The 20,748-nt window shown below is 64.7% G+C and overlaps 1 protein-coding gene across 6 annotated transcripts in view; it reads left to right on the plus strand.

The window, feature by feature from the left end:
• Positions 1–5,340: 5,340 nt before the first annotated feature.
• TNRC18 (trinucleotide repeat containing 18) overlaps positions 5,341–20,748 on the plus strand; it is a gene marked incomplete at its 3' end in the record, with an annotated part of 75,941 nt that continues 60,533 nt past the window's right edge. For 4 of the 6 annotated variants that reach the window (XM_079770796.1, XM_079770795.1, XM_079770797.1 and 1 more), the window contains exon 1: positions 7,791–7,983. In XM_079770796.1, coding sequence (XP_079626922.1) covers positions 7,797–7,983 — 187 coding nt within the window. In that variant the 5' untranslated portion in view covers positions 7,791–7,796. Of the gene's footprint in view, positions 5,743–7,331; positions 7,984–20,748 lie in introns of those variants that run through there. The other 2 variants (XM_079770799.1, XM_079770794.1) reach the window with 2 other exon arrangements.

The following is a 20,748-nucleotide window of genomic DNA, read 5'->3' on the forward strand; positions in this document are numbered from 1 at the left end:
ACAGTGGACGCCCACGAATGCCCTTGGCCACCCCCCCTTCTGCCGCTCCGGAGGGGGCGCGGCAGGCATCGTGCCCCCCTCCCCAGGCCTGCCCTCCGACGTCTAGCAGGAAAGCCATTCCCCAAGGTCAGCCGAGCGCTGCGGCGGGAGGGGATTTATTGGCGGTTTATTTGGAGAAATGCTATCGCTCCCGGATCCGGGGGAGAAAGGCGCTCACGGTGGACTTTAACCTTGGGCTGCAACCGCAGCGCTTTGTTTTCCGAGGCGCTTCCTGGAGCGCAGGGGCGGGCGGGCGGGGTGGGGGAGGGGGTGGCGGGGAATGTGGCCGGGCGGCCTCTCCTCCGGGGCTGCGGCCGCTGCCCTGCCCGCTCCGGCGGGCGCTCAGAACCCTCCGGGCCGGCCTCGGTCCTTCCCAAGGAGCTGGGGATTCCGAGAAGGAGCGAGGCTCCCGGGCGAGCGCCTTCGGGAGGCCCTGAACCCCTGCCCCCAGCGTCTGCCACCGCCGGGAGCGGTGCGCGCCGGCCGCAGGAGGCACCCAGGGGCGGCGAACGCCCTCTGGCATGGCTGCCCCCACCCGCAGTCCTGAGCCAAAGCTCGTGGGAGGCGGTGGTCCCTGACTGTGACAGAGACGTGCTGGTGGCACTAAGCGTTAACGCACCCTCTCTGGGCGCCCCGGACTGTCCGCTAGAAAGAGCCTCCCTCCCAGGCTGCCCCCCGCACCCACGGTGCCGCCTTCCCAGGTGCTGGGCTACTCGCAGGAAAGCGGGTGCCCTGGGCCTGGAGGGGAAGACGGGCTGGCGCGGGTGGGGAACCAGAGCCCCCACCTCCAGGTGCGGCCGCAAACACCCTGCTTGGCCCTCACAGCGCAACAAAACAAAACAAAACAAAACAAAACAAACACCACAAACAAAAAAGCCTCCCGCATCCAGCGCTGGCAGAGGCGCGAGGAGGGCAGGATCTTCGGAAAGGGGGGCAGGCTGGGTTCCGAAAGCTGCTCAGACCCTGACCCCGCCGTCTCTCTGGACAGCGCGGTGACCCCTCATTTGGGCTCAAGCGGGGGGCCGCTCGCCCGTCCCAGGCTCACCGAGCCTTCAGAGGCGGACGTGCCCGGCCCTGGCGCCGCGACCCCAGGCCGCGATTCAGTGAGGCCCGGCGGCTGCGGGATGGAGGTGGCGGCACGTAGTTGGAGAGGCCCCGGTCCCTCTCTTTGGCAAAAGGGGAGGCTCTTGGCTTGACTCCCCTCGCAGTCTGGGGGTCCCCAGGCCGTGACCGGGATGCCAGGCCAGCCGGCAGCCTCCGCGCGCGAGCAGCGGGAAGGAGGGTCCGCACGGAGATTTATGGCCACAGCCGCCCCCTGCGCGCCGAGAGCGTTTCCGTCCTCTCGGAGCCAAACGGCGGAGTGGAAGACGCGACCCGGGCCGGGAAGAAGCCGGGGCCAGAGATGGAGCCGAGAGGCGCCGGGATCCGCCGGGCGGGCCTGGAGCTGCAGCCCCGGCTCTGCCCGCCGCGCGCCCGGGACCCGGCGGAGCGCTGGCGCCGTCCCCGGTGGTCCTGGCCGGGCTGCGACCTCCGGGCGCCGAGGCGGTTGGGCCGGCAGCAGCAGCACCGGGATGGCGAGCGTGGCTTCCCCGGGCCGGACCTCTCCGGGTTTTAGCGGCGTCCGGGCCGGGAGCGCCCTGGGTGCGGGACCCGGGACCCGGGACCCGGAGCTTAAAAGCCGCGGCCAGGCTTCCCGGCGCAGCGGAGCGGAGGGAGCCCGGCGCAGCGCGGGGACCGCGGGCCGCGCGGGAAAGGCGGTTCGGGCCGAGGGCGGCGGTGGCCCGGGGTCCTCGCCTAGGAAAGGGGGCTGTTTTCGGGTTTTCCCGGGAAGGGGGAAGGGACGAACACAGCCACGCGGCCAGCAAGGCGGGCTTCTGGGAAGCGCGGTTTGGCCCCGAGGAGAGGGCGCAGCTGGGCTCAAGGTTGGCCCGTCCTTCGGTCTGAAAACAAAGGGGCACTTGGTCAGCCGGGCGCCGGGGACACACACAGGCCTGGGCTCCGGCGGCCCCAGCCCCGGCCTGGGCGGGCCCTGCGGGGGCTGAGGTTTGGGGTGGCGAGCCCCCTCCAGCCGACTTTCCGCGCCGTCAGTGCAAACACACAGGCACCCCCTGCGCCAGCACTTCGCCGGCCGCGCCGCCGGGAGACGAGGAATGTGGGGGGAGGGGACGAAGATGGCGGCCGGGCTGGGCCGGCCCCGCGGAGCGCCCAGGCCTGTTTGCGTTTCGGGGTGGCCCACAGAGCGGGGAGCGCTCTTCCCGAGGCCCGGAAGGCCGGCAAGGGGTGCCCCAGAGGCCCCTGCGCGGCGAGGGTCTGCGATGGGGCCGGGCAGCGCCCACTGCCCGGCCGGGGCTCTCCCCGCCCTAAGATGGCTCCCGGCCGCTGTGGATCCGGAGGCTGCGGGGCCGCCGGGGCGAAGACCGGGGCGCGCACGGGGCTGCCCGCTCCGCACCCCGCCCGCTGCGGCTCGGAGAACCGGCGCGGCCGGCGTGTGTGCCGTCGTCCCGCCCGGGGAACCAGGAGCCGCCGCCTCCGCTGCCCCCGGCCGCGCTCCCGAGCCGGCCCCGCGGGTGCGGTGCGCGCGCGGGGCGAGCGGCGCCGGGGCCGGGGTCCACCCAGGCTCGGGAGGAAGGGCTGGGGGAGGGGGCCTCGCCCGCCCGAACGCGGCCCTAATGAAACGCAGGCTCGGCTCGCCACGCCGACGAGGCGCACACTTGGAAAAGGCAAACGCCATTGGCAAACCCGGGGCAAACAGGCAGAATTTTTATTAGCAACTAAATGATTTATGGCACATGCCCCGCCGTCACCATTCCGGCGTCTTGGAGCATCCAGGGGTGAAAACATGAAACATTTATAAAAACAGGGTTTTGTTACTTTCCGCCCTGCGAGCGCTGGGTGCTCCCCACCCCAGCCCTCAGACACATTTTTTCCCTGCGCTATATTAAAAGAAAAGAAAACATTCCAGCCCTGGGCGGGGACGGGGGTGAGGGGAAGCGGGGCCTGAGCTCCGAATATTGGAGGGCAGCGCGAGGGGTGGGGGAGCGAAGGGCTCCGGAGTGGGAGGGTTTACAAGGAACCCACAAAGGCCTCAGGATGAGACTGGGGGACCTCGGCGCCCACCAGGGCTGCGCCCCCGCGCTCCGCCCCTTCCCCTGCCTGGCCTTCCAGCAGCCTCGCCAGCACAACTGCGTTTATTTTATTTCTGCAGCCGCCCCCCCGCCCCCTCCTCCAAGGAACACAGACACAATACCTCCTTTCTCTCCCCTCACCCCTCCTCTCCGCCTTTGCTCCTGGCTGCCCGGGGCTGCCCCGGCCGCCACTGAGACCTGCGCGCCCGGCTCCAAGCGAGGACACCGCCGCCAGTTCCCCTCGGATTCGGCTATTTTCGTTCCTTTCTTCTCTCCTTCTCACCCCTCCTTCCTCCCCCCGCGGAGCTTCTGCTTCCAAAAGAGGGCAGCCTAGAAACCAGCGCTGGAGGCTTCAGGAAGGGCAACTTGAAACTGTCCTCCAGAGGCTGAACTTTCCCCCCAAATTTATTCGGGAATTAAATTAGACAGCCCCACTTAGCTCTGGACGCGCACCCCTCTTGTTTCCTAAAAGTGGGTAAAAGAAAATAGAACTAATGGGCGCTAACTAGCTAATTCCCCCCTCTCCCAAGAAAAGTCGCCTTAACATTTATTTAAAAAAAACCACACAACACAGAGCAAGCAATGCCAAACGCTGAGTCCGCAGTGCGGTGCGGAGGAGGAGGAGGGGGGGGAGCGGGGTCCTCTTGTTTTAATTAAAATCCAATAAAAAATCCAATCACCGCGGTAGCTCTCCGAGGCTGAATCGGCAAGGATTTGTGCCCTTCCAAGCTTCCTACTGAGGGTACGTCATGCCTAGCCGCCCCTGCCGGCTGCGGAGAGGGTGCGGGTCTCTCCAACGTGCCGCATCCGCACTCCTCACGCCAGCAGCCAAGTAGGTTGCCGCGGGCAGCTCCCGGCGACTCCAACCAGAAAGGATTTTGCTGAAAGCGCAGAATACAAGTACAAAGTCTGGGGGACTGGGTCTCCCCTCCCCCCAGGCCGCCGCGGCTAGCCAAGCACTTTCTGGGCTTGGCTGCTGCTTCCTCTGAGCTCAACAGACCCCCCCCGCCCCCGTCTCACCCTCCCTGGAGGGGGCGCGGCGGATGGAAGGCGAGAGCGGCCCCCAGCCAAGAGGTTTTTAATATTACACTTTAATAGGTTTCAGAAGGCCCGTGGAGAAATGCTAATAGGCTGAAATGTCAGCATCGAGAGGGAGTCAGTTCGCGCTCAGCCGATCTAATCCTTTTTTCTGCTCTGATTTTTTTTTGGGGGGGAGGGAAAAGGTGGGGAGTGCCCACGCAAAGAGAGGCTTTGGGGAGGGGCGCACGGTGCAAAGCACCGCAGCCCCGTCTGGGGCCGTGGGGGGAGCGCGCCCCAACCCGCGTTTCTATAGGAACCCCTTTTAGAAGATTAGAGACTCACCCGCTGCCGGCCGCCGAGGCCTCTCCAAAATATTAATCAGTAACCATCTGACACCGCATTTCAGGGAGGGACCCGCAGGCCCGGGCTAGGAAACCGGCCTTCTCGCCAGCCCATCCTACCTAACCGCGCTGCTGGGGGCAGAGGGAATGAATCGCTGCTTTGTTTTAAAAGGGGGGGGGGCGGGGAGGGAGGAAAAAGCAGCCCCAGAGTCTGTTTTGGCGTCGCCACCGCGCATTCTAGAAGGCGCGTCCCAGGGGTGGTGGGGGACCGGAGCCCCGGCGCGGGGTGCAGCCTGCTGGGCCCCAGGCCCTTCCCGGTTCGCTCGGCTTGTCACCTCCTCCTGCGAGCAGGAAGCTGACAGGCGGTCCATTAAGCCGCGCCTCGCAAAGCCCAGGATTGCGGCGACAACCATCTTCCTCTATTTTGATCACTAAGCCCAGACGCTGGGGGAGGGGGAGGAAAAGGGAGGAGGAGGAGGGGGGGGGGTTGTCGGAGCTGGTGGAGCGGGAGGGCTGCCTAGAAACGGCCCGGAAAAATTCTCACCACCAGTTCTGATCATTCAGCCCCGCCGAGGGGAGCCTGGAAACCGCCGGAGCCCCCAGGTCCGTAATTGGTTTGATAGGAATGGCGGAGGGCCAAGGTGTTTACATGCGCGTGACTGGCGGCGCGCGCGGCCAATGGGTGGCGGCCGGGGGCCTGCCCGGGGGAGGCGGGCACCCGGGAACAATGCGTGTTTCTTCCGTGAAGAGCGCTCCCCTCCCCCAGCCGCCCCTTTCCCTCGCCCTCCCCCCCCGCTGGCTTTTTTTTTTTTTTTTTTTTTTTAGATCCAGCGAGAGGAACTTGAAAGGGGGGTTGTGTAATGTACCTTTTCCAATCCCGGGCTGTATATGGAGATTTGGGATTCTTTAAACCGGCGCTACCTGGATTTTATTAAAAAGCTGGGAGCGCGGCGGGAGGAACGCTGGCTTTTCCGGGGGCTGCGGGAGCCCGGCCGCGGGAGGGCGGAGGAGTTGGCGCGCCAAGAGCTCGGCCCGGGGAGCGGTTTTCAACCAAAAAAAGGAAAGGCGGGCAAAAAGTGTGAGGAGGCTGCGGGCGGCGGAGGGGAGCGGCGGCCGCGGGATGGCGGGCAGCACGGGCGCCTAGCCGCGCCGGGAGCCGGGGCCGCCAGCCGAGTCGCCGTCGCCGGAGCCTGGAGCCGGGAGCCCCGCCGCGCCAGGTATGCCGCCGGGTCGCACGCCTGCCCCTGGCCGGGCGCTCCGGTCTCCAAACTTCTCCAGCTGGCCCTGCACCCCGCTTCGCCCTCGGGGTGTGCCGGGGGATCCCCGCCGCTTTCCGGGGACCCGGACCGGCGAGGTGGGGGCGCCTTGGGAGGGGGAAGGGTGGGGGCGAGCCGCTGCTCCCCGGGCTCCCCACTTGAGCCCCCAGCCCTGCTCCAGCCCTCCCAGCCGGGTCCAGGGGCGTCGGTTCCCTTCTCGGTCCACGGCAGGCGATGGGGGAGCCAGAGACGCCGAGACGTTTTCGATTATAGACTGTTTTTAATTAAAAGCCGGAATTCAGCCATTTTAAGTACATTGAAGCGGGGAGAAAGTAGGGAGAACGCGGCGGACCCCGCAGATGGCCGAGCCAGCTGCTCCCCCAGAGCCAGGGTGCTCCGGGGGGCTTCTCCTCGACTCCCCCAAAGCGGGGCGCCGGGGCCTGCCCCCGAGCTGCACAAAGAGCATTTTTTAAAAATCACGGGGAGCTCATCGCCTCCTTAAGACACGTATCCTCGGACGTGGCGATTTTAGATTTTCCCAAAGTAAACGCGGATCTGGTGACCAGAGCCTGTGGGAGGGCGGGAGGAAGAGGGTGGTTGTAACCAAAACCGGGTTAAAAAGAGCGGAGTGGCGGAGGAAGGCTGGGGGAGGAGGCCGGGTCGGCGGCCGCAGGGTCTGCAGCGCGGGGCGCGGGGCGCGGGGCAGGCGCCGGGAGGGAGCCGGGGGCTCGGGCGCGATCGGCGGCTCCGGGAGCGCCCGGCCTCCCGGCATCCGGAACCCGAGCTGCTGCGGGCAGACCGAGGGCGAGGGCAGGACTGGCTCCGAGACCCCCCTCCCGCCCCCACGGGAGTCGTCAGCGGACAAATCTTTTAAACAAACAGCCTTAAACTGGAACTGCAGGGCATTTACCCAGCGCCGGGGGAGACGCCCCTCGCCCCTCGGCGCGAAGGTTTTCTTTGTAGGTTATTTTTGGGGTTGGGGGAAGCTTGGGTAAGAGCCAGACCCTGCAGCCCCTTCCTTCCTCTCTGACACCCCCGGACCCCCGCGCCAGGCCACGTCCTCGGGCCGCAGGATTCCCAGGCCCGGGCGTTGGAAAATGAAACCAAAGCCTGTTTGGAAGGATTCTTTTCCGTCCTCGGGCGAGAATGCCACGTCTCGGGCCCTCGGACTCAAGACTCTGCAGCCCACAGTGGCCCGCAAACACGATAACCATCTCTGCGCCCTCTCCCCGAGAAATCCCGGAGTTGGGCTCGGAGCGACGAGCTCAGGGAAACCGAGCTCAGCGGAGGAAGGCGAGGGCCTCCGGAGGTTAAACATTAAACTTCCCGGATCAGATAGTGACACCGGGTTAGACGGTTGGAACCGCTCTTGGGAAGGTTTCGCGGCTTGAAACCTCGGAGCATGTGAGGCCCAGGCATCAAACCCCCTTTGGAGGTTTGTGTTTGTGCGGCCGGGCGGCGGAGGGGCCTCCCTCGATGCTGGGCGGACCGCCCGGCCAGCCGCCCGGCAGAGTCGGGCTGGTGCGCCGCGCGCCGCCCGCCGCTTCCCCGAGCCGGGCCGGCAGCCCGCAGCCGCGGAGGAGGAGGACGTGTTCTCACATTTTATGGACAAGGGGCTGCTCCCGATTCCACGCCTGGCCACCACGGCCGCAGCCCCCGACCCCGAACGGCAAAAACGACTTTCTGAAACTTGTTTTTGTTTTTTTCCTTCCCCTTTTTTCTTGTCTCCCGTCTGTGTCTCCCGCGGCCCGACTCCTCTCCCCGCCAAGACGCCGAGTGCGCCGCCCCGCGCAGCTCCGCCTGGCCGCCGGGAGGGGCCCGACGACCGACCGCTCGTGCGCCCCGGGCCGCGGGCCCGCCGCCGAGCGCAAGCCCCGCTGGCCGCCGCCGCCATGCCCGCCGCGGAGCCCCCGCCGCCCGAGGACTCTGGGACTACGCCGAGGCCGGACTTGTAGGTCCCGCTGAGCGAGGCCCGCGGGCCCGGTGGGGGGCTGGCCGCGGCACTCCCGCGGAGGATGGATGGCCGAGACTTCGGGCCCCCACGGTCCGTGCACGGCCCCCCGCCGCCGCTGCTGTCCGGCCTGGCCATGGACAGCCACCGCGTGGGCGCGGCCACGGCGGGACGCCTGCCCGCCTCGGGCCTGCCGGGCCCTCTGCCGCCGGGGAAGTACATGGCCGGCCTCAACCTCCACCCGCACCCGGGTAAGTGCCTGCGCGGTGCGCCCCGCTGTCCCCCCGGATCCAGGGCACAGAGTAGTGGTTCTGTTCCCCGTGCCCGGGATGGGCGCCTCCCTCTGTCTGCCCGGCCCGTGGGGTGCGGCAGGCTCAGCTCCCGAGGCGGGGAGACCCTGGAACCGGGGGCGAGCCCAGTCGTCGGGAGGCGCAGGCGGAGAGGGCGCGCCGGCCCTCCCAGGCGCACTCCTTGGCCGAATTGGGAGCCACCAGGGACGGTTCCGACCCCGGAGCCCCGCGCGAGGCTGGGAGTTCCCACGTCTGGGCGAGAAAAGAACAAACAAGTCCCACGCCCTTTGGGACCTCGTGCCGAGGGCTCCGGTCTGTCCCTTGGCAAATGCCCTTGCCCGCGCCCGTGGGCCCGGTCCGTCCCGGCTCCTCCGCTCCTGCGGTGCGGGCTCCGGCCAGCCCCGCGCGCCTGCGGGTGCCGGGAGGATGGCCCGGCCCCGGCCCTGGACCCGAGCCTCCGGCGGGTGGGCGGCGGCCCTCGGGGGACCCCTGGCCCCCGGAGAACCGCAGTTCCAGGGCCCACGCCCCGGAGGACGCAGCGGCCCCGGCCTCGCGAACCCCTTGTTCTCCCGCGGGAAGGTGCGCGGCGGGGACGCAGAAACTGGGCCGCCGCCACCGGCCCGGGGAGGAAGCGGATGGGGCCGGCCGGAGCGGGGAGAGAGGCAGAGTCCGGCATTTAACTCCGGAGGCGGCGGCGGGAGGCGCGGCGGCCTCGCCGTTTCCCGAGAGGGGCTGCCGGGGCTCGAGGGGGCGGCGCAGCCGCTCCGGGCGCAGTGGGAAGGGGGTCTGGGCCCTCCCGCCCGGGTTGCCGCCGGCCTCCGCCTGGGATCGGTCCCTCCCGCTGGCCGCCTCCGGCCTCGGTGCCCGGCACCCCTCGGGCTTGGCCGGTGGAACCCCCCCGCCCCCCCACAGTGTAGTCTGGGGCGCGGGGATCCTCAGGGAGCCCCGGTGCTGCCCTCGGCCGGGGGTTCTGGGCGAGGACACCGGCCCTGCCCACGGCTCCTGCCCGCCCGCCCGCAGCGCTGCCGGTTTGCCTCCCCGGTTCTCCGGGAACTTTTCAGGAACCGGAGTCCCGGGACCAGCGGGACAAAGGCCTTTGTGAGGCACCGGCGGGGGAGGGGCGGCTCGGACCGGGACGCGGAGATCCCCTGGCAGGGGTGCAAGGTCCGGGTTTCCATCGAGGGCACGAGGGTCCCCCGAGAGTTGGGGGCTGCAGTCCGCGGGGGCGGGGGGCCTGGAGGAGGGCAGGGAAGGGCCGGAGACCTGAGAGGAGGGCGGGCGGCCCGGGTACACAGGGCGGCGGGCGGCCCTCCTGGGTGCCCCTGCGGCCGGTGATTGTGTTTGCACGTCTCCAGAGCTCGGCTCCCTGCCCAGCCCGGGGCGGGGGGCGGCCGGGTCTCCCTGGCCGGCAGGGTCCTTGCTGTTTCCCAAAGAGGGGGGAGTGCGCTGGGGACTCCCCGCGGAGCTGCCGGGCGGCAGAGGCCAAGGGCTCCCCTCCGAAGCTGGGAAAGCAGCCCGGACCCCAGGCGCCCGAGGCTGACCCCTGCAGCCAGCCGGCCAGCGCCCACTGGGCGGATGGGGAGACTGAGGCGGGAGCAGGAGGCGGCGGCCGGGGAAGCCCAGCGGGAGGCGGCGCAGGGCCGGCCTCCGCCTCGGGAGCTGGGAGCAGCCTGGCTCTGCGTTCTCGGCGGCTGAGGTCATGGAGGAAACAGCAGGCGGCCGGCCCGCCGCCAGGGCCCCGAGCCACCCCTGGGCCCGCAGCACCCAGCAGGGCAGGGCAGGGGCGCCCGGAGACCTCGGGACCCCGGGCCAAAGCCCAGAGCAGAGCCCGGTGCGAACCCCATTAGCCAGGAGGTGGGGGGCTGCTCCCATTCGCTGCTTGGGTGGGGCTGGAGTGCAGGTCCTTCCACCCGGCTCCCTGCCCCCCTTTTTATGGGGCGCAGGTGCTACATTTTCTCTTTCCGCGCCCTCGCCCTCTTGGCCGTCAGCTCCTCAGGTCTGGCCAGGCCATCAGCCCCATCTTTGTCTATTTCTGTCCTGGGAACCCCGAGAGGCAGAGCCGTGGGCCGGGGTCACCCAGCATGGGAGCGAGAGGCCATCGCTTCACCTCCTGGGCTCCAGTCCACCCTGGACGCCAGCATGGGTGGGGGGCCTGGCTGAGCAGCGCTGCGCTCCTGTGAGTCAGTCCTCCCCCCCCCGCCGCTGGGGATGCTGGCCCCCCACCCAGGGAGGTGTTGACAGGAGAGTGGCTGAGCGAGGGTCTGGGGAGGCGCTGCCTCCTGCATCATGGGTGTGGGCTCTTGTCCTCTGCGGAAGAGGGGGTGAAATCAGGAATGAAGGGATTTGGGATACAGGGTTACCCTTCCCATAACCTTGAGTATTGATACCTGTGTCGGCCCCAAATGTCCACAGCCCTCGGGGACACGGACAAGTGGGGGACAGCCACCTGGTGGGCCGGCCTCTGCTCTGAGGCAGGGACTCAGCCTCCTCAGTTGCAGTTGAAGAGCTATCAGCAGGATTTTGTACTTGGATGTTGGTTCTCCCTGCCCCCACACCCTGGGATGCGTGGGTGGGGAGTGGGAACCCCGGATCGGGGCTTTGGACTGGGCCAGGGACCATAGGGGGCCACAGCCTTCCTCCCGGGGTCGGTGAGCGCTCTCTCTGGAATTCAGCCCGCAGCCTCCTGGGATTGATTTTAAAAGGTTAATCAGTGTGGGCTGGCTGGCGGAGCGGTGTGATCCCAGAGATAAGGGAGATTGGCCAGCCTTCCTCCTCTGGCCTGGGGGAGGCTCTGGAATCTGGGAGAGCCTCTCTGAGCTCCCCGTCCTGTGGCCCTTTCTCTCCCGGCTGCTTCATTCGCTCGGAATGAGCTCCACGGGGCTCGGCGTGCCAGGCGCTGCGCTGGCCCCCGGAGCCCGGCAGCCACCAGCAGCCACCAGACCGACGGCAGTCTTCGCCTCCGTGGCATCTCAGGCCGTAGCGTGGGGCCAGGCAGTTAACACACACCCGGGAAGGAAATCGTGTGGAATGGGGGTGCAGGCTGTGCAGGCAGAGTGCCGAGGGTCTGTTTTGGCGGGAGTGGTGAGGGGCTGCGGCTGGGGGGGCGGCGCTGGGATGGGGAAGGTGGGAGGAGGGTGGGACCTGCAAGGAGGGCTTGGAATTTGAAGCTGGGAGGCCTGAGAAGGCGGTGGAGGGCTTTAAAGGAGGGAGGCACTCCGGTGGAGGGGCCTTTTACAGAACTGGTCTGGACTCTTTAAACGTCTGTGGCCTGCGAGACAAAGGGAGGCCAAGCGCCGTTCCTGGTTACGCGGGACTAAAAAAATGTGCCCGCAGAAGGCCAGGTACGGCCCTCAGTTGGGTCTCGGATCAGGGAAAAATGGCTCCAAGGGTATCATTGGGGCCGTTGACGAAATTGGAATATGGACTGTAGATTAGCTGATAGGAGGCAATCAATAATCCGCTCCGTGGCGTTGATCACGGGCTGGGGTTATGTAAGAATGCCCTTGCTCTTAGGAAGGGCGGGCGCTGACGGCGGAGGGGCCGCGCTCGCCCAGGACCGGCTCAGGAAGAGAAAAGTCCATCGCGGTCCACGGCAGACGGTGACACGGCCGATGACATCCGGCCACACGCAGGGCGACACGGCCGGCCGTTCACAATGGCCGGACCTGGGGCAGGTCCCCTGGAAGTTCGTTGTACTATCTCGAACTTTTCTCTGAGTTTGCGATTATTCCCCGGGAGGCAGTGAACAAAGTGGGTGTGGGTCGCCGGCGGCAGGCAGCCTGGCAGATGGGAGAGAAGCAGGTGACCAGCCCGGGGCAGGAGGCTTTAGGAGGTGATGTCACCAGGAGGGAGGCTGCCGGTGGCCAAGGTCCGGTGCCCTGTGGGGGCTGGGCTGCTAAGAGATGTGGGGGGCAGAGAAGGCGACCGCGCCTGGGTTTTGGGGAAGTGCTCCTGTGGAGCGATGGGGAGGACCAGGTTTGGGGAGAGGCCGGTGATTGGGCGATCTTGATTTGAACGTGGCCAGCTTGGGATGCTCTGGCTTCCGGCACAGACCTGTGTGTGGTCTGATCGGATCTGACTCCCACCTGGTCCCCGTGGCCCTGTCTCCCTCCCAGACCCCTGCCCCGTCACTGGGACACTCCTGTCCTCCTGTCCTCCTGTCCTTGACTTCCCAGGCTGGCTTTTGAGAGGCCCAGGGAGCTGCTGTCAGGACAGGGCTTGGGGCTCTCCAAGGGCGGCCCAGACTCCCGGCCAGCGGTCAGTCCTGGCGCCCAGGGCAAGGGTCCTTACCGGGCCACCTGTGCACAGGCCTGGCGTCCGACCGGAGGGAGCCAAAGCCACGAGGTGGGAACCACCAAAGCTCCCGCCACCTTTGCAGGTCACGAATGCACCCCCTGCACCCACGGCCTGCATCTGAGATTCCTTTATGAGCCCATGAAGTGATGGGCCCTCGGCCTGGAGCGAAAAGCCCTCGTCACACCTTCTCAGTAAAGACTTGGTACGTTCTCGGCTTTTGAGAGCCAGATGAGGTTCCCATCCTGTAGCCTCCAGATAGAGAACTCTGGCTTCAGGCCGGGCAGGATGGCCTGGACGCTGGGGTTTCCACCTGGCTCCTCCCCTTCCTGGCTGAGTGATGATATTCTCCAAGCCTTGATTTGCTCATCTGTAAGATGGGTCCACCGGCGATACGGCACCTCCCCAGAAGTCACAGCGAAAGTGGTTGCTGTCATCACAGTGAGCTCGAACTCCTGGCCTGGCTGGGGGCCTCTGGAATTGGGTGGCCCACGGGCCCTGGACTCCAGGCTCCCAGCCTCAAGTCGTCATTCTTACTTTATTTCCCTCCTTTGTACAGTGTGACAGCCATACTGTAAAATGCTGCCATCTTGAGTGTTTGGCCCCTTGAATTTTTTTTTTAATATAAGTTTTTATGGATTTCAGAGAGGAAGGGAGAGGGAGAGAGATGGAAGCATCAATGATGATGAGAGAATCGTTGATTGGCTGCCTCCTGCACGCCCCCTACTAGGGATCCAGCCCACAACACGGGCACGTGCCCTTGACCGGAATCGAGCCTGGGACCCTTTTGTCCGCAGGCCGACGCTCTATCCACTGAGCCAAAGCAGCTAGGCCATGGCCCCTGGAATTCTCACAAAATGGTCCCACCCACGTGACTGCCAGCCAGCTCAGGATGGGGACGTTTCCAGCATCCGGAGGGCTCCCCGACATTCTCCCTCCTCATGGTCCGCTCCGCCCCGCCTTATTTCTGGGACCTGAGATAGTTTTGCCCGTTTGTGAACTTCCTGTAGACGCAGTCCTACAGCCTGCCCTCTGATTTCTGCTGCTTTCCCGCAACACGGTGGTGAGGCTCGCCCGTCCGCATTGTGCGCGTGGCCGTGTCCTGGCTGCTGTTTGGCGGGACCACGTGCTTACCGCGGTGTGTCCACCCCGCGTGGACGGCCCTCAGGCTGTTTCCAGGGTTTGCTATGAAGAGGGCTGAGACACACGCGTGTCTGGATGTGCGTCTCGTCCCCGGGAGCGGGCCTGCTCGGTCACAGGTTTGGCTTTAGGCTGCCAGTGTTCCCTGCTGGCACACCGTGCGCCTTCCGGCAGCTCCCAGCGGCTCCACGTCTTCAACACACGATGTGGTCAGTGTCCGCTCAGTCCGGCGGGTTTGTAGTAAGTCTAATTGTGTGCACTTTTAAAGTGATAGATTTTTTATGGATGTCAGAGAGGAAGGGAGGGAGGGGGAGAGAGAAACATCAAGGATGAGAAAGAATCATGAATCGGCTGCCTCCTGCACGCCTCCTACTGGGGATCAAGCCGGCAACCCGGGCACGTGCCCTGACCGGGAATCGAACCGCGACCTCCTGGTTCACAATCACTGAGCCACACCATGTTTCTTTACCTCTTGTACCTTTGTTTTCTCACCTGTAAAATGGGGATAATAGTACCTACTTCATGAGATTGAGGGAGGATTAAACATTTACACACGTAAAGCATTTAGAATAGCATCAGATACAATAAGCACTTAGGAAATGGTTTAACGTTATCACCCCTCCGCCCCGGGTGTACCTCCCCTGTCCTCCAAATATCTGTGAAATACAGTTTAAACTAGTTTTATTTTTATGGCGTTAGCTTTGTGAAGGTCGTTTACATATGAGCCAAGCGGTGCAATAAAGTTTATTTCCTGTAGCTATTGCCTGTTTTTCTTTCTTTCTTTTTTTCTTTTTTCCACTTGCTGGTATTTCTTAGAATCCCTCTCCTCCAGGCTCTCGGTACACGTTTCATCTGGTCGCACGTATTGAATGAGCTGCCTCTCTCCTTTCCTGGAGATGCCTTTTCTGGAATTTTCCATCTTCCTGCTCCGGGCTGGTTGGCCTGCTGCTGGGACCTGTGGCAGGGCCGTCGGCCTGCAGACCCCCTTTGCCGCTCGGCTGCGTTAGATCTGTTCTCTGATCCCCATGCCTTCCTTTCTTCTTTCTTAATACATTTTTATTATGGGTTTCAGAGAGGAGGGGAGAGGGGGGGAGAGAGAGAAACATCCATGATGAGAGAGAACCATGGATTGGCTGCCCCCTGCACGCCCCCCACACGTGCCCTGACGGGAAATCCAACCGCGACCTCCTGGTTCAGAGGCGGATGCTCGGCCCCTGAGCCAGGCCGGCTGCCCCCACGCCTGCCTGCACCCTGTGGCCGTTTTCTGTGAAAGAGCGAATCGAAGGCGGGACGTTCCCCGCCCTCCGTTTGCCGGACGTGCCTGCGTCCTGAGCGCCACCCTGGCCTGGCTGCCGGGGAATAACTTCACGTTTTGAAAGGATTGCAACGTCATCTGCTAAGTCCCAGCGTCACCTTTAAGGCGCGCCGCTGCTATTGGGATTCTTGGCCTTTGTACGTGGACTTTCTTTCAACCTTTTCCAAGGGCGTAAACTCTCCTGGAACCACGTCACGCCTAAGAGCACGGGCTCTGAGAGCCACATGCAAACAGGAGTAGCCACGTGGCCGTGGCCGTGGCCCGCAGCCCTCTGCGCTGCAGTTTTCTCTGCTGTGAAAGGCCGAACAGTGGGCGTTGCCTGACGGCTTGTGTGAGGACGAAGTGAGTTTACGAACAGAAATGTCTAGAACATCGCTGGCGTAAAGTGAGCCTCACACACGTTATTACAGCTGTTCCTCTTGCATCGCCGGCGTTGCGCCATGCCGCGGTGACGTGGCCAGCTCCGGGTCCGTGGGCATTTTCCGTGGGCGCTGCCCGGGCCAGGCCGGTGTGGGAATAAGGCCTGCCGTGGCGATGCTTCGGGTCCCGTCCATTTGATGAGCGATCTCCTGCCGGCACGTTTGCTGTTCTCTCTGCTACCAGCCGAGGTGGCCCCCATCACCTGGCCGTCGACTTCCCTTCTTTTCCGCCTCTCTCTGCGGCTGCGGCTGCTTTCGAGGAGGCGTTCGGAGCTGTGTCTTTTCTGACCGGTCAGGTTAATTTTTAATCAGGCGTCACGTCTTTCATTCCCAGGCGGCGCTTCTGAGCGTGCGGGAGCGGCTCCTTCCCTTTCACCGCGTCCTGTTCCGCGGGGACCTTCCTGCTCGTCGCGGGGAGGATGTGGCCTGTCCTTCCCCTGCCGCTCCCTCTCCTCCTCTGCTTTTCTCCTCTGCTTTTCTCGTGTGTCTTCCAAAGTCTGTGCTTGATTCTGTGCCGTCGGCTCACGTGCAAGGCGGCACGCATCCGCAGCTGGGCGCCTCGGACCCGGCGGTCGGCTTGCTGGCCACGTGGAACTCCGAGTGTGTCTGCAGGTCTTTGCTCTCTGACGGGGTGTCCTGGGCGTCTAAACCTGCGTGCAGGTGAGGATCGCCCCACCCCAGCCCTGCGGGTCCGGGCCAAGACCCTCCGCGGGGTCCCTCACGAGGCGGGGAGGGGGGGGCTCTCCATTCACCCGCCCGCAGCGGTGCGTGGGCGTGGGGGGGTGTCTCAGGATTGCTTGTTTGTGAACATACAGTTCCCCCACCCCCCGCCCTGCCAAGCTGCACATTTTTTGTCACCCTGCTTTCCGCTTCCAAAATGTGGAGGTCCCCTCCTTTCCATTCCTCTCGTTTTTTTTTTTTTTTCTCCTTTTTAAACCCCATTACTGCTATTTCCGTCAGGTTCTGGCTTTTGGGAAAGGATTTGTCCTCTGGGCCACCTCTTCTGGGGTCAGCCCCCTGTCCCCGCCACGTGCCCGGGAGACCGGCCTCCTCGGCTTCCACCTTTCCCACGCGGCGGCCTGGGCGCCCCGGGAGCAGCCGTTCCCAGCAGGCCCGCCCTCCATCCGCCTCTTCCTCCCGCTGGTCTCCGTGAGGGGAAGGGGCGTCTCCGGGGAATCCTCGGTGATTGCTGTGGGATGGAGGCGGCGGAGCCTGGGGGAGGCTCGGAGCTGCATTTGCATATCTCTGTCCGCGGGCCTCGCCCCCGGGGATTCCCTTTATTTAGGTTTGAGCGCCCACTTTGTGGGCTGGGCGTCTGGCTGGGGCAAGTCCCAGTCCCATCCCACCTCCAGCCCAAATGCCAGAACGGGGAGGGGCTGCTGGACCTCTGCTGGGGAGGAGCTGGGGGGCTCTCGGATGCATGCGGAGAGGTGCCTGCTGGGATCTGACCCCTTCAGGAGGTCAGGCAGGCTCCCGGCTGGAAGGCTGAGAGGAGAGTGCAGAGATGGAGGAACAAAGCCCCGAAGCTGGGCCGGCTGGGTGGGGAGGTGGGCTGGCCTTGCCTCCCTCGGCCCGCCCCCAGTCCTGCCTGGACCCCTCCCGCCCGGGTGGGGCCTGGTGGGTCTGGGCTGGCTGATCTGGCCTGGCAGCTCCAGCAGCTCCTGGGGTGTCTGCTTGGCTTAGAGGAACCTCTGCATTTCTCGCCGCTCAGCCACCTCTGCCGCACCGATGGGAGTGTGGGGACGGTGCCAGCAACCGCCGGTCCTGTGGCCACCCTACGGCACCCAGACGGCGCAGGGTAAGCCCCCCACCCCACCTCGATCGGCGGCCCCGGCTGTGCTGTCCTCTGGGGGAAAGGATGGCCGTGAAGCAGAGGACGTGGTGTGGCCCAGTCCCAGCGCCTTTCCTGCTGCCTTCACTTTAGAGGAAAGTGAGGCACAGAGAGGTCGTGTTGTTCTCCCAAGGTCACACAGCAGGGAGTGAAGGGTCTAGGGGCAAGGCCTGAGCCAAGGGGCCGGGAGAGGCAGATGGGGCATGGATAGTCATTTTCCTGTTTCCTGTCTTGACTCATTTTAACTAAATATTTTAGGTTTTTGCAAATTATGTCCATTGAGATGACTCTCAATGTAACGTTTACTGAGCTTGTGTTTCGACCGCCCCCCCCCCCCCCCATCTCTTTGTAAAGGCCGCTTTTTAATTGGTGGTTCAGGCACACGGAGACGTGAGCACAGGTCGTCCTTTGCAGCGCAGCCATTTTTCTTTTCACCGAACCCTCCATCGACAGGGTTCCGCCTCCCCGTCCTGGGGGATCCCTGTCCCCGTGTGCGTGCGCGCTTCCCGCTGGGGCGAGTGCAGCGTGTGCTGGTGCGGAGACCGGCCGTGCCGTGTTCCAGGCGGGCCGTGCCGTGTTCCGGGCGGGCCGTGCCGTGTTCCAGGCGGGCCGTGCCGTGTTCCGGGCGGGCCGTGCCGTGTTCCGGGCGGGCCGTGCCGTGTTCCAGACCGGCCGTGCCGTGTTCCGGGCGGGCCGTGCCGTGTTCCAGACCGGCCGTGCCGTGTTCCTCGTGGTGGTCATTCTCGCTGAAGGCGTTGCCTCGCATGGCCCCGTCCGTGTCTGCGTGTCCAGCTGCTGATGGGCGTCCGGGTGGCTCTCCGCGCTGGCCCCGGTTGGTGGGAAGGTTTGGGCGGCGCGTGCCTGCGAGGGCGAGGCTGGGCCGGAGGGCGGCCGTCCGCAGGCTCTGGGAGGGGCTGTCATTTTCTTCCCTCCCCTCCGGCTGCGTCTCTCCTTGGTCGCTCTAAGCCTTCTGGTGGGCGTGTGGGAGCTTTAAGTCCCTTTTCCTCCGTGGCTTAGGCGGCTGTGCGCCTCGTCCCGGGTTTGCTGGCCGTGCGGGTGTTTTTGGGGGGATCCTCCCCTCGCCGTTTTTACTGTCCCATTGAGCCGCCTGCCTGTCCTCACTGACTTGCAGGGATTATTTGCTCTGACACGAGCTGCGCTGGGGACGCTCTGCGCAGGTCTCTTTCCAGGCGGGGGGTCGCCTTCTCGCTCCTGTGGCGTCGCGGGAGGCAGAGAAGTGGGCTGTCGTGGAGCGGCGTGCCCGCTGGCCTGTGTGGCCGGTGCTTTCCGGATGGTCCTGAGGAAGCCACTGCCGCCCGCGGGTCCTGAGGGCACTTCCGCGTGTCTGGCCGGAGCTCTGTGGTTCTGCCTTCAGCCGCAGGCGCACAGCCGGCAGCGTGTGCGCCCGAGGCAGGGGCGGCCATGCTGGCCCACGTGGAGACCCAGCTGCCCGGCGTGGTTGGCCATGGCACCGCCCTTGCCCACGGGGCACCTGTGGGCCCGTTTCTGGACGTCCCGGCCCACGTCCCAGGGTCCGTGCCCGTGCGGGCGCTCCCTGTCGGTGTTGGACAGCCGAGGGCACGGGTGGGGAACCTTTTCCTGCCGAGGGCCACGTGGGTATTGACGGCATCATTGCAGGGGCCGTACAGAGTTACCCACTTACCAGTCAGTCCGCTTCCCTCGGTTCCAGTTACTGGCTCACCCTCAGGCCCTGGCAGGGCCAGACCGAAGGATTCTCGGGCTGTTACTGCCCTCGGCCCGGGTTCCCCACCCCTGGCCTGAGTCCTCACCCCCTCCTTCATCTCCAAGGGGCCGGGGCTGTGCTTGATCCTTTGCCTCCGTCTAACTTTTTATCAACTGGTAAAATAGACATAAATGGACCATTTAAAACCGTTTTCGGTGTGCAGTTCCGTGGCATTTCGTACATTCACATTTTTTGGAGGTCTTTACTTTTATTATTATTATTGTTTTAAGTATTACATATGTCTCCTTTTGCCCCAATGACCCCTCCCGCCACTCCCACCCCTGAGGACAGACCCCCACCGCCCCAGTGTCTGTGTCTGCTCTCCCCCCCCCCCCCCCCCCGTCCCCTGCCCCTTGTCTCTGGATCTATTTTTGTCCATCAGTTTGGTTGATCATTATAATCCCGCAAACGAGTGAGATCACGTGATGTTCATCTTTCTCCCACTGGCTTGTTCCGCCCAGCATAACGCTCCCAGGTCCCTCCGTGCGGTTGCACGTACATTCGCGTGGCTGTGTGGCCGCCACCCCACCATCCTCGGAACGCGCCCATCGCCCCAGACTGAAACCCTGGCCCCGTGAAACGCAGCTACTGCCCCCGCCTCCCCCGCCTCCCCCGCCTCCCCCGCCCGGGCGGCCCGTCTCCGTGGTCGCTGTGGACTGACTCCTCTAGGTCCTCCTGTGAGAGGGACCTCACGGGGTCTGTCCCTCTGGGACTTGACGGGTGGCTTTGAGCCCCGAGCATCCTGGTGAGGAAAGCCACCTTGGCCCACACGTCGGGGGCTCCTGGGCAGGGCCCCAGGAGTGGGTCCGCGCCTTCCCGGGCCTTGGTGAGCTCTGCTCATTTGTCTCCCGAAAGCTGCGCGTGGGTTGGCTCTGCCCTCCGCCCGCCCCTCCCCCCACAACCAAACCGAACCCGTGCCGATTTGATGGGTGAACATGACATCATCCTTTTTGACAGTTTCTGGTAACACTGAGAGCCGTTAACTTTCTCCTGAATTCAGCCGTTTAGCGTCGTTCTTGGGTGTGGGATGCGATTGGGGGTCTGAGTGAGCGGTCCGCCTCTCTGTACCCCAGGGGCCTTCCCCGGCCTGGCTTAGGCGGGGCAGAGCCTCCGAGGGGAGCGGCGTCCTCGGGAGTCTGACGGTCACTCTGTCCGAGGGTCCGGGCGCTGTTTTCAGCTGCTGCCATAGAAACGCACACGTCACGTGGTCTGGGCGGGAAGGCGCTCTTTGCTGGGGGCTGGCCCTGGTCCGATCCTGCCGGCCGGATGCTCTGACGGACATCTTCGGAGCCGTGGTCCCTGGCGTGCCGAGCCGGAGGCTGTACAGGAGGAAGGGAGGGAAAGGACGTTGGTTCTGTGTTTGGTTAGGGAGGGGCCTTTGGGCGTGAACAGAGGGAAAGAGGGTCTAGCGTCTGGGATGGTGTGGCCGAGTGGAAACGGGTGGGTTTGGGAATCAGAGCCTCAGTTTCCTGATCTGTAAAAGGGACAAGGATCGCCCTCCCAGAGTTGAGGGGGGTGGGTGACGGGAAGGCTTGAAGCTTTTAAAAAAATAATATAAAAAATTTTTAAATGACAGTTGACATCCAACCTGTTAGTGTCAGGCGTACAACGTAGGGATTGGACAGACAAAGCTTCTGGAATGATCACCCCAAAAAGTCTACCCCCTTCTCACACCACACGCCGTCCCTGCACGATTACTGACCACGTTCCCTGTGGAAGCCTTGAAGCCTTTCCCCCCCACTGGCCGGGAGGTAGGCCCAGGCCAAGAGCCCCCTCCCTCGTCCCTCCGCCCAGCTGATCCTGACCTTGCCCATCCCCCACGGTCAACATGGACAGAGCACCTACTGTGTGCCTTGTGTAGGGCACGGGGATGGAGGAAACCCACACCTGCAAACTAGGACCACATGGGACCCGCCCCCCATTTTTGTCAATAAAGTTTTATTGGCACGGAGCCCAGCCGGTTAAGTGTTGTCCAGGCTGCGTT

The sequence above is a fragment of the Cnephaeus nilssonii genome (assembly GCF_951640355.1).
Source record: "Cnephaeus nilssonii genome assembly, chromosome: 5".
Taxonomy (NCBI): domain Eukaryota; kingdom Metazoa; phylum Chordata; class Mammalia; order Chiroptera; family Vespertilionidae; genus Cnephaeus; species Cnephaeus nilssonii.